Consider the following 11,371-nt stretch of genomic DNA (forward strand, 5'->3'; position numbering starts at 1 on the left):
CTCCGCCACTCACCCTGCCATTGTCCCCCCCAGGTGATCTGGAGGAGTTCCTGATTTTCAGGGCCTCGGTGGAGGGAGGCGGCTTTAACGAGCGGTGCTTGGTGGCAGTGTCCTTCAGAGACGTCGGCGAGCGGACGGTGGTCACTGCCCTGTTCAACAACCAGGCGTACCACTCCCCGGCTACTGCGCTGGCCGTCGTGGACAACCTTCTGTTCAAGCAGCTGTGTGGCCCCCAGGCCTCCATCGTGGTCTCCAACTACCCCCAGCCGCGGAGCGCCCTGCAGGCCGCCAAGGACCAGTTCAACGAGTATGTGCGCCACCCCCGCCCCCTGCCCCTCTGCCAGAGCCCCACCCCCGACCACCAGGACCAACCCCCCGGGGCAGTGCCAGGGACCACCAAATGGCCATGCAGGTGGATATGGCATTGTGTCTGCCTTCAGGAAGCTTCTGGGTTCTGGCCAGGGAACCCCTGCCCTACATCTTCCTCAGCCTTCCATACTCTTTCCTTGGGTAGCTGGTGAGACCCTGTCCTCCATCCACTGAGGTCTCCGAGGGGGGACTCCTGAGGATTTGGAGGGTGGCCGGGCCCTCTTCCCAAGTCTGTACCTGGCTCTTGCTGACTACTGTCCCCAGGGGTCCCAGCACACGACCAGGATGCAGAACACAGCGAGGTCAGGGGTCGCTGCCCGAGGCAGCTGCGAGTCAGGAAGCCCCATGGACATCTCTGTTCTCAGGCCTCGTCCTGCCCTGATGCATGGGGGACTCTCCCCCACACTGGTGACAGAGCCCCCCAAACCCTGGGACCATCCAGAGAAAGCCCAAGAAAATCAGTTAATTTCAGAACCATCACCCCATGTAGGGCAATTAATGGGGGTGGCAGTTTCATCTTCACGCCCTGCCCCATAGTGGACTGCACTCCGGGCCCTACGCAGACCCTACGCGGTCTTCCCCTCCACGACCTCCACGACCCGAAAGCAGAGACACGGTGGCCGTTGTCTGCCCCTCCAAGAGCAGACGAGCACACTACGGGGTTGGAACCACACCGCTCCAGGGCCTCCACTTTGACTGGGCCCTGAGGAGACAGGCCTGCGGGGCCTTCAGACCCGGGCGGGGCAGGGTGGGGGCCGAGCCAGAACAAGGGGCAGCTCCCTCCCGGTGGGTTCAGTGTGGTGGACGGGGCGGTGGGACTCTGTTTTGTGTTTGCAGCGTGAGCAGATAGAACTCTGCACCCGTGTGTAATGTACGGTCAAATGGTCGTTAGCGTGTTCGGAGCGTGGGGCCCTCGGCACACTTGCGGTCACTGACGCACGAGGTCACATTAGTTCCAAATGTGTGGTGAACCCTCACCACCTGGATCTGGTCACATCCCTGGTCACACGAGTTCCAGAGTTTTTTCTCCTGTGATGAGCAGTTTTAAGGTTGTCTCTCTGAGCGACTTTTCGACATGCGATCCAGGATCGCTAACCTTCACCGTAGTCCCCATGTTGTACGCAACAGCCCCAGGACACGTTTATCTTACGACAGGAAAGCCGTACATGTTGACCCCTCACCTGCTGTGCCCACCCCCTACCCCCCACCTCTGGCAACCACCAATCTGATCTCTGGGTCTACGACTTCCATTTCGATTTGGGTTTTTTCAGATTCCATACGTAAGGGAAATCATAGGGTGTTTGTCTTTCTTTGTGTGACGTACTTAATTTAGCTCACTGTTCTCAAGAACCATCCACATTGTCACAAATAGCAGGATGTCTTTCTTTGTTGTGGCTGGAAAGTATTCCCTTGTGATTAGACCCTGGTTTCTTGATCCTGCCGACGGACACTTGGTTGTTTCTGTCTCGGCCGTTGTAAGCAATGCTGCCACGAACATGTGGGTTTGAGTTTTCGAGTTTCGAGTTTCCGTTTTCCGAGAAAGTGCGATTTCTGGAGTATATGGTGGCTCTGGGTTTAACTTTCTGTGGGCCCTCCACGCTGTTCTCCCGAGCAGCGGCCACCCCCGTGTGCATTCCCACCGACAGCGCACGAGGGCTGCCCTCTCTCCGCGTCCTTGCCCGCACATACCGGACGTGAGATCTCTGTGAGGTGGTCTCTCCCTGCAGCTTTGATTGGCATTTCTCTGGTGCTTCGTGGTGCCCAGCACGTTCTCGTGTGCCTCTTGGACCACAGCGTGATTTTACTGAGTGAGCCGTCACACCCGCGGGAGCCCCAGGACACAGCAGTCACTGCCCGATCCTCCTTGCCCTTCTCCAAGCGGCCTCCGCGCTGTCCCATCTGGGGACGTACCTGCTCAGGACATCTCCTACTGATGGAATCGTATAGTGAAGGGCCTTTTGTGACTGGCTTCTTTCACTTCCAAGGCCCATCCATGTTGTAGTGTGTATCCATAATTCTCTGTTTCCAGCCAAGTAGCATCCAGGTGTTGAAATGCCATTTTTGAGACAGACGGGAAGTCTTTAAGCAGCAGAATAACGCCCCCCGTGCTGGTTTCTGACAACCGATTGCAGAATGTGGGATGCGCCCAATGCGGGAGATGAGCCGCTGGGGGGGGGGGGGGCTGGCCACGGGGGAGCCAGCCACAGGGGTGTTCTCAGGAGATGTGGAAAGGAGGATCAGTGGTGGCCCGTCACCTGCATGTCTGTGGGGGGTGGGGGGCTGGAAGAGTGGTGCTGCCATCACTGGGGACCAGAAGCCCAGAGGAGGAGTTCTGGGGTGGATGAGATTTTCCCTGCTCTGAGACCCGCTCCCCCCTCCCCACACACACACACAGCTCTGGCATTCTCTCTTAACCCCCGTTAGCGGCTGGGCCGCTCCACCACATGCTTTGGATGGTGACCAGTGACTCAATGAATGTCCCCTGCTGCCTGGTCCCCGCTCAGTCCCTGACCTGCCCTGTCCCCCCAACCCCCCACAGGGGCCGGAAGGGATTCAACATCGCTCTCAACTTGCTGTTCGCCATGGCGTTCCTGGCCAGCACCTTCTCCATCCTGGCAGTCAGCGAGAGGGCCGTCCAGGCCAAGCATGTCCAGTTTGTGAGCGGGGTCCACGTGGCTACTTTCTGGCTCTCCGCACTGCTGTGGGACCTCATGTCCTTCCTCGTCCCCAGTCTGCTGCTGCTGGTGAGGGCTGCGCGGTGCTGGGACACCCCCCCGCACGTCACAGGGGGCTTGCTCTGGGGCCCCTGCACTGACTGCAGCCAGCCTGGGGTGCATGCCGGCTGCTCAGCCCCATCTGGGAGGGTGGCCGGGAACACCCCTCATCTATGTCTGCACCCCCAGCCTCCGCCCCATGGTGGCGGGCAGGGCCCCAGAGCGGCGTGCCCCATGACGGCTCCAAGTACAGAGGGGCGGGGGGCAGGTCATCAGGGGGAGTCCCAGGGCTGAAAGCCACCGAGCCACCTGCCTCTGTGCCGCCGCAGGTGGTGTTCAAAGCCTTTGACGTGCACGCCTTCACGCGCGACGGCCACATGGCGGATGCCCTGTTGCTGCTCATGCTCTATGGCTGGGCCATCATCCCCCTCATGTACCTGATGAACTTCTTCTTCTCGGGAGCAGCCACTGCTTACACGAGGCTGACCATATTCAACATCCTGTCGGGCATAGCCACCTTCCTCATGGTCACCATCATGCGCATCCCAGGTGGGGGCCTGCGGACCCCCCGCCCCTCACCCCTCACCCCGGGTGCCCGCGGAGCCACTCTGCCCCGAACCTGGGCGGCACCAGCGGGCACTGGGCCAGGCCCCTCTGCCAAATGTGGCCCTGCTGGGCCCGCGGCACTTCCGCCTCAAGGTTTCAGCCGGGAGGGGGCGGGGGGGCTGTCCTGCAGGTGCCGTCCTGGGAGGGCCTGGCACCCCACGTGGGGGTAACACCCGGCTGGGTGCCTGGCCCCCACACACCGCACTCATGTGTCCCCCAGCGTCCACTGGTCTGTGCCCCTCCCCACAGCGGTCAAGTTAGAAGAGCTTTCCAGAACCCTGGACCACGTGTTCCTGGTGCTGCCCAACCATTGTCTGGGGATGGCGGTCAGCAGCTTCCACGAGAACTTTGAGATGCGGAGGTACTGCACCTCCTCGGAGGTTGCGGCCCACTACTGCAGGAAGTACAGTGAGTGTCCCCGTGGCCGCCCCTCACCGCCCCCCACCCTGCAGCGGGGCTCTCCTGGGGGCGACCCTTGTTCCGCTCTGTGAGGGGGCGCCCCCTCCCCCCAGGCCGCCCCCAGGCCGAGCCCTGGGTCCCTCTGCCGCCCCGGCATCTCTGTATCTCCAGCCTCCCCCATCTTTCTCCTGCAAGGACGTCTGTGGTTGGATTCAGGGCCCGTCCCAAATGCGGGATCTCACCTCGAGACCCTTAGCTTTTTACATCTGCAAAGATCCTTTTTTAAGTGGGGTTGTTCATGGGTTCTGGGGGTTAGGACGTGTCGTGTCGTTCTGGGGGCCACCTTTCAGCCCACCACATGCCCTTCCAGTGCCTGGACCAGTCTTCAACTGTGGTCAGCGGTCACCTCTGTGACCATGGGGGTGAGGTGGGGGGGGGGTCACATCTTCACGTCTCAGTGCAGCCCCGCCCCTCCCCCCGAGCAGGGAAGGAGCGTGGGAGTGAGCAAGTGAGGGCATGACTTGGTCACTTGTCACAGGCACCCCTTGCAAAGTAAAACTGCTCACAGATGTCGGCAGTTCTTGGGGCTTCTGTGAGGCAGTGACAAGCACAGGGTGCAGCCTCGGAAGACGAGTGGACCCTGTGCCCTCACAGCCTCCGTCGGGGGCCGGTGTGCAGGCACCCGTGGGCCTAGAGAGGGGCTCGGGCTGGGACGCGGGGTGAGAGTGCACGTGGGGCGGGGGGGCGCACAGGGCGGGGGCGCATGGGACGGCGCGGGGCAGGAGGGCGTGGTGCTCACTCCCTTGCCCACACAGACATCCAGTACCAGCAGAACTTCTATGCGTGGAGCGCCCCAGGGGTCGGCAGGTTCGTGACCTCCATGGCAGCTTCTGGATTTGCCTACCTCAGCCTGCTCTTCCTCATCGAGACCGACACGCTGTGGAGGCTGAAGACCTGCCTCTGTGCCTTCTGGAGGAGGCGGGCGCTGGTGAGTGGCCCCCGGCACTCCCCACACCTCCACCTCCCTCTGGCCTGGGCAGGTGCACGCACGGGAGGGCCGCCGTGCTCACCAGCCCCCGGGCTCTCCAGTCCCGGACCCTGGGGTCCCCACAGCCTCCGTCTTGGCAGAGGCTGTCGGGCCGGTAGCCCTCATGTTTGTCACCTACCTCCCGTCCCACAAACGCAGCCTGGGGCAGAGACTGCACTGGACGGACACAGGAACCCAGGGCGGGGGGTCTGCTCTGACCTGTGAAGACCGCTGCGACAAGGAGCTTCTGTCCACATAGTACAGCCCCCCACACCCTCACCCGAGGCTCTTGGCTTTCTCGGTGTGTCCTGCACCGTCCTTGCTCCTTGGCTGTCTGCATCTCCTTGGTGCTCATGTCAGCCCTTAAGTCCACCAGCTGTCCTTGTGAAAGCCCTGAGTCAGCACACCAGCGGTCTGAGAGACCCCCGCCCTTTGTCCCATGGAAGAGGACACCCTGAGCTGGAGCTCACCTGTGTGGTCTTTTTCCGGAACAATTAGACGGAAGCGTACGCTCGGACGTCAGCACCTCCTGAGGACCAGGACGTGGTGGATGAACGGCACCGGGTCCTGGCCCCCAGCATGGACTCCCTGCTGGACACACCTCTGGTTATCAAGGAGCTCTCCAAGGTAAGGTGGGCCTCCCCACACGGGCCCCGGGCACCCCCCTTGGCTGCCTGCAGGCCCCAAAGCCCGGTGTCCCGCAGGTGTACGAGCAGACAACGCCCCTACTTGCCGTGGACAAGATCTCCCTCGCAGTCCATAAAGGGGAGTGTTTCGGCTTGCTGGGTTTCAACGGAGCCGGGAAAACCACAACTTTCAAAATGCTGACAGGGGAGGAGACCATCACGTCTGGGGATGCCTTTGTCGGGGGCTACAGCATCAGCTCTGAAATCGGGAAGGTGGGTGCAGCCAGAGAGGCGGGAAGAGGGGGCCCCGTGGAGGCAGGGATGGGGCTCGTTTCTGGCTCACGGTGCGTGGACAGGAGGACGAGGTGGTGACTGGGGCCAGAGCAAAGCAATGGGGAGGACAGAGAGGACAGGAAGATAAGAGCCCCCTAGGCCCGAAGGGCCCAGGCCACAGCCTCTCTCTGAGAAGCCGCTTCTCTGGCCCCGGGGCCGTGATGCTCACAGCACTGTGCAGTCCATGTGCACAGATGGATCATAACGGTGCCCTGAGCTGCTCAGACCAGGCATTCCATCAAGAACCACAGCTGGGTAAAATGTCAGTGACAAAGCCCATTGTTAAGAGCATCATAGAGCCCGATGCACGGTGAGGAGCTCCAGCCAAAATTCTTGAGCCCCTAGAGGCATGGCAGGTTCCACCTCTGCAGAGAGCACATGGTGCTCCTGGCCCCCCGGGCACAGGTTTCAGGGCCTCATTGAGTGAAGGGGAGAAACCGAGGCCCGGGGCCCCCATGGTAGGGTGTGACATGAGACTTTCTCCACGTGGGGCCAGGTAAGGATGAACCAGGCTGCCCTCCCACTCTCTGCACCCCTGGGGATTGGGTGGGGGGGTCCTCTGTGTGCCGAGGGGAGGAGCAGAGCGTGGGCCAGGGCCTTGGGGCAACCGCGTGTCCCATCTGGCAGTGGGGGCTTCTAGTCCGCCATGCCTGCAGAGTGCCGCCCACATTGTCTGGAGGAAGGCCTTCCTCTGAGGCCCCCAAGAAGCCCCAGACAGTGTTCCAGGGCCTGTGGGCAGTTCACACACACTGAGAAACAAAGGAAGCATAGCCCCGTGTCAAGAACCCGAGGGAGAAAAAAGCCCAGCACTTTAGATTTGCCACCGCCAGACCCGGATTCTAAAACAGCTGTGTTTACCGTGTTTAGAGAAACAAACAAGATTAGACACACAGGCAGGAAAGAGAAACCATAAACACGTCTTAGAAGCTGGAGAGGGAGGGGACTCATCCATTTGTCCGGTCTGAGCTCCAGGGGGTGGGAGAGCACGGGGACCGGTACTGAGTGATGGGGCAGCGGCAGAGAGTGTTCCCGGGCGGGCTGAAGCCTAGGAGCCCCCAGGAGGGTAAAGAGAGAGAAAAGCCCGCCTGGAATCCACAGACCAGCCCCAGGCTTGCCGGCCCCTCGCCTGCTGCTGCAGTAGCCGGGGAGACGGTGCGGCTGCATGGGGTCCAAGTGACGCCCGCCCAGAGGCGCCGCCCGCAAACCCCTCCTTGATCAGCGGGAGCAGAGGGGAAGGGCTTACATGCCCCACGCCTGTTTAACGTCTCATGGGTGCAGGAGCAGTGACGCAGACATCACAGTGATGGTGGCCTCGTGCTCCTGCCCACCCCGCATGCCGTGGCCGCATTGGCTCCTGCAGTCTCTGGCGCCTAGGGGTGGGGTGGGATGTGCGCCCGGGCGTCCGCGAGCTGGCCAGGGCCCTCCGGCGTCCCTGACAAAGTGCAGCGTGGGGGCCGCCGGGGCTTGTCCACCGCCGGGCCGCCCCACACGGATCCGTTGGGAGAAACCTGGAGGAGCCCCCCTCTGACCCGCTGCACCCCCTGCACCCCACCTCCAGGTGCGGCAGCGGATCGGCTACTGCCCCCAGTTTGACGCTCTGCTGGACCACATGACGGGCTGGGAGACGCTGGTCATGTACGCCCGGCTTCGGGGCATCCCCGAGCGCCACATCGGCGCCTGCGTGGAGAACACGCTCCGGGGCCTGCTTCTGGAGCCACACGCCAACAAGCTGGTCGGGACGTACAGGTGCGGCTGCGCTCCGGCCCCCTAACCGCCCCGTGCCGCAGTGACTGCCGCGCCCCTGGGGTGGAGTCTGAGTCTCCCTTACCGTAAAGCTGGGGGCAGCCGAACGGGTCCAGGGCCAGAGCTCCCACCTGTCTTTCCAGGATGGGATGGGGATCTGGCGGCATGACCCAGGCAGCGTGGGGCGGGGGGGGGAGGGGGGGCTGCCCTGCTGGTTCCTGCCACTGGGAGGCACAGCCAGGCCAGGGGGAGGTCAGGCCTGTCAGGCCCCAGTCAGCAGAGACTGACGGTGTTACCGTCCTCTGTGTAGGTGTGGACTGACCCCCCAGCACAGCTTTCCTTGGGGCCCCCAAAACCACAAGGTGGGCTTTCCAGGCACGATCCCCTCATTCCTGTTCACCCGGGGCGCTCTGGGATCACTGGGCCCAGTCTGATGCTAGGACACAGGGAGCCTGTGCTAATTACGAGCCTTGCCCCCTACACTCCCCCCCTGCTCCCAGCGGTGGCAACAAGCGGAAGCTGAGCACAGGCATCGCCCTGCTTGGAGAGCCTTCAGTCATCTTCCTGGACGAGCCATCCACTGGCATGGACCCCGTGGCCCGGCGCCTGCTCTGGGACACTGTGGCACGGGCCCGAGAGTCGGGCAAGGCCATCGTCATCACCTCCCACAGGTAGAGCCGGGGTCTCGGGGGGTCAGTGGAAGAGCCGGGACGAGGGCTGGCCGGGTGGGGCCGGGCGGACAGAAGACCTGTCAGCAGCTGGTTCAGAGTCTGTGAGGAAAGTCGCCAGCTAGCCATGTGGGCCACCCTCTGAACATGGGAATCAGGAACAGTGTGATCTGGCCGTCGACACCGGCCCCTCTGCCTCAGCCTTTGACACGGAAGGCAGGCGTCGGTATCCCCCGGCCCCGTGTCAGGCCTCTGCCCCTCTCCCCAGCATGGAGGAATGCGAGGCCTTGTGCACCCGGCTGGCCATCATGGTGCAGGGTCAGTTCAAGTGCCTGGGCAGCCCACAGCACCTCAAGAGCAAGTTTGGCAGCGGCTACTCCCTGCGGGCCAAGGTCCGGTGCGACGGGCAGCAGGAGGCGCTGGAGGAGTTCAAGGCGTTTGTGAACCTGACCTTCCCAGGTGAGGGCCACTGCGCAGAGGGCATCTGTGCCTCACCCCTGCCGAGTCCCCCGTCCCTGAGCCCTGGGAGGAGGGCTGTGACTGCATGGTCCCAGGCCCTCCAGCCTGGCCCTCACGGGCACACGGTGTCTTCTTCATGCAGGCAGCGTCCTGGAAGATGAGCACCAAGGGATGGTCCACTACCACCTGCCCGGGGATGACCTCAGCTGGGCCAAGGTGAGTGTGGGCCCTACCAGCCTAGCTGGGGCTGGGGAAGGCCCTCGCAGCCGTCACTCCTTCTGTGGGGCTTCTAGGCTCCTTCCAGAGAGGAGTCTCTTACAGTTTCTGCTCTAGCACTCATCCTAAAATCTGCCGGGTTCGGAGGCTCATTTGAGTCAGAAAAAAATGGGTGCAAAAAGGAAACTGGCCCAGACAGCGTGCCCAAGTTTGCACTCCGAGCTGGGAAGATTCGGGGGAAGCCTGGCCCCCAGGGCCTGCTTGTCCTGCACAGCCCCCCTCCTCCTCCGGGGAACACGGGGCTCCGGCTGGGGCAGGGTAGGACCTCTGGGAGCCTTACCCCCCCACACCCCCTGGGGCCAGAGGACTCCCAGACCAGCCAAGGTGCCCCCACCCCTGGGCTTGTTAACAGCCGCTTTTCTGCTCCTACAAGGTGTTTGGTGTTCTGGAGAAGGCCAAGGAGAAGTATGCCGTGGACGACTACTCTGTGAGCCAGATCTCACTGGAGCAGGTCTTCCTGAGCTTCGCCCACCTGCAGCCACCTGCCGAGGACGAGGGGCCATGAGGAGCCAGCAGGCGTGGGGCAAGTGGCCGCACAGGCAGGCGTCCTCCCCCTCCGAGTTCATCTTATCCTGCACCTTTATTTCCAATCACCGTTTTCTATAATGGACGCAAGAATCAAGGCACAGTGGGGACCAGGATGTCGGAGCCCTCACGCTGGGAATCAGCATGCAAACATCTGTGTCCAAGGCAGTGGCCAGAGCCCCTCTCTGGAACTCGGGACCCAGCAAAAGCAGCCCCGCAGCCACGTGCGGGCGAGCCTTGGGGTCTCTGGGCAGAGAGCCCCTCGGGACGGGGCTGCAGCCGACCTGGGGTTTGCATTTCCTCAAGTGCTCACGAGACGAGCACCAGTAACAGCCCCATGTCTGCACACAGCATGGAGCCTCCCAGGGGCAACACGGGGAGCCAGCAGGACAGCGGGCAGCAGGGCTCGCCAGGCTGCCCGGAATGGAGAGAATGTCGCCTGTGGCCGTCCACGAGGGAGGTGCTGCTTGTGACCACACCCTGTGGTCTTGGCTTCCGGGGGGCCTGGGAGTCGCTGCTCCACGGAGCATGCTCTCGATGCCAGGCAGGGCTGACCCCACGCCCGGCGCCATCACACCAGCGTCTCCCAGGGTCGGTGGGCTTGGGGAGAGAAGGCAGTCCTTCATGCCCGAGGCTGGCTTCTGGAGAAGCCACGAGCAGGAGGCCAGTTAGGGACCACTGCGGGACCAAGGGACCGTCTATGGAGGATGCACCTGACACGCGGTGACTCTGTCCAGAAAATAAAGTCCGGGAGGGAACATGACCTCGGTCTATATGGAGTGACTTCCAGCGCTCACTGCCAGGAGGTGAAGCAGCCAGGCCAGCAGGTGCCAGAGCGGGTTAGACAGGCCCCCCCGGCAGGTCCGCGGTCCCCACCAGGAGGCACGAGCACAGGGTCAGGGTGGGCGGTGCAGACCCCCGAGGGGCGGGAGGCCTCGGACACCAGGGCCATTCGGGGCTTTAGGCAGAAGATTCTTCTTCCGCATCAGCTTCCTTTTTATTTATATGCTCGTATTTCTGACAGTTTTTTTAAGATTTTTAAATTTATTTGAGAGAGTGAGTGTGCACACAGAGGGAGAGGGAGAAGCAGACTTCCCGCCAAGCAGGGAGCCCAATGCGGGGCTCGATCCCAGGACCCTGGGACCATGACCTGAGCCGAAGGCAGACGCTTAACGGCTGAGCCACCCAGGCGCCCCATTAGTTTCCTAAATTTCCACGATTTGAATCTCTGCTTTCTGTATTCCCTTAGGATTCATAGTTCTAGAGACTTGTTGCATCACTTTGATCCTCTAGGACAGTCTCGCGCATTTTTATCAGCCTCCCCAAGCTTAGAATGCCGCAAAGTCTCCAGTAGCTTTCTGTTCCCCTCAGAATTCCTTACACCCTCATCGTTTAGTTCCACGTTATAAAACGTAAACTCAGGGAGTGGTTGTGGCCCTGAACGTGCCCCACAGGAAGCAGCTTCTGGGAGGCGGGCCTGCGCCGCTTCAGGGTTGCTGGGGTTGGCTGGGCGGCGCAAGGAGGGGCAGAGCCGGTGGCCCCACTGCTCCACGGCCTGAGCTTGCTTTTCAGCCTGTGTGTTAGAGATTTTTAGAAATCTGGCTTTTTTTTTCCTTTGAGGGCGTG

At 62.1% G+C, this 11,371-nt stretch overlaps 1 protein-coding gene across 4 annotated transcripts in view; it reads left to right on the forward strand.

Annotated features, from left to right (window-relative positions):
- Positions 1–10,508, forward strand: part of ABCA3 (ATP binding cassette subfamily A member 3) — a 41,088-nt gene extending 30,580 nt beyond the window's left edge. For all 4 annotated transcript variants that reach the window (XM_078074950.1, XM_036083212.2, XM_036083213.2 and 1 more), the window contains exons 22-33: positions 34–307; positions 2,909–3,113; positions 3,413–3,632; positions 3,939–4,097; positions 4,904–5,076; positions 5,614–5,742; positions 5,820–6,014; positions 7,633–7,820; positions 8,318–8,488; positions 8,754–8,944; positions 9,087–9,160; positions 9,594–10,508. In XM_078074950.1, coding sequence (XP_077931076.1) covers positions 34–307; positions 2,909–3,113; positions 3,413–3,632; positions 3,939–4,097; positions 4,904–5,076; positions 5,614–5,742; positions 5,820–6,014; positions 7,633–7,820; positions 8,318–8,488; positions 8,754–8,944; positions 9,087–9,160; positions 9,594–9,725 — 2,111 coding nt within the window. In that variant the 3' untranslated portion in view covers positions 9,726–10,508. The remainder of the gene's footprint in view (positions 1–33; positions 308–2,908; positions 3,114–3,412; positions 3,633–3,938; positions 4,098–4,903; positions 5,077–5,613; positions 5,743–5,819; positions 6,015–7,632; positions 7,821–8,317; positions 8,489–8,753; positions 8,945–9,086; positions 9,161–9,593) is intronic.
- Positions 10,509–11,371: the final 863 nt, after the last annotated feature.

Source organism: Halichoerus grypus, chromosome 6, assembly GCF_964656455.1.
Source record: "Halichoerus grypus chromosome 6, mHalGry1.hap1.1, whole genome shotgun sequence".
NCBI classification, from domain to species: domain Eukaryota; kingdom Metazoa; phylum Chordata; class Mammalia; order Carnivora; family Phocidae; genus Halichoerus; species Halichoerus grypus.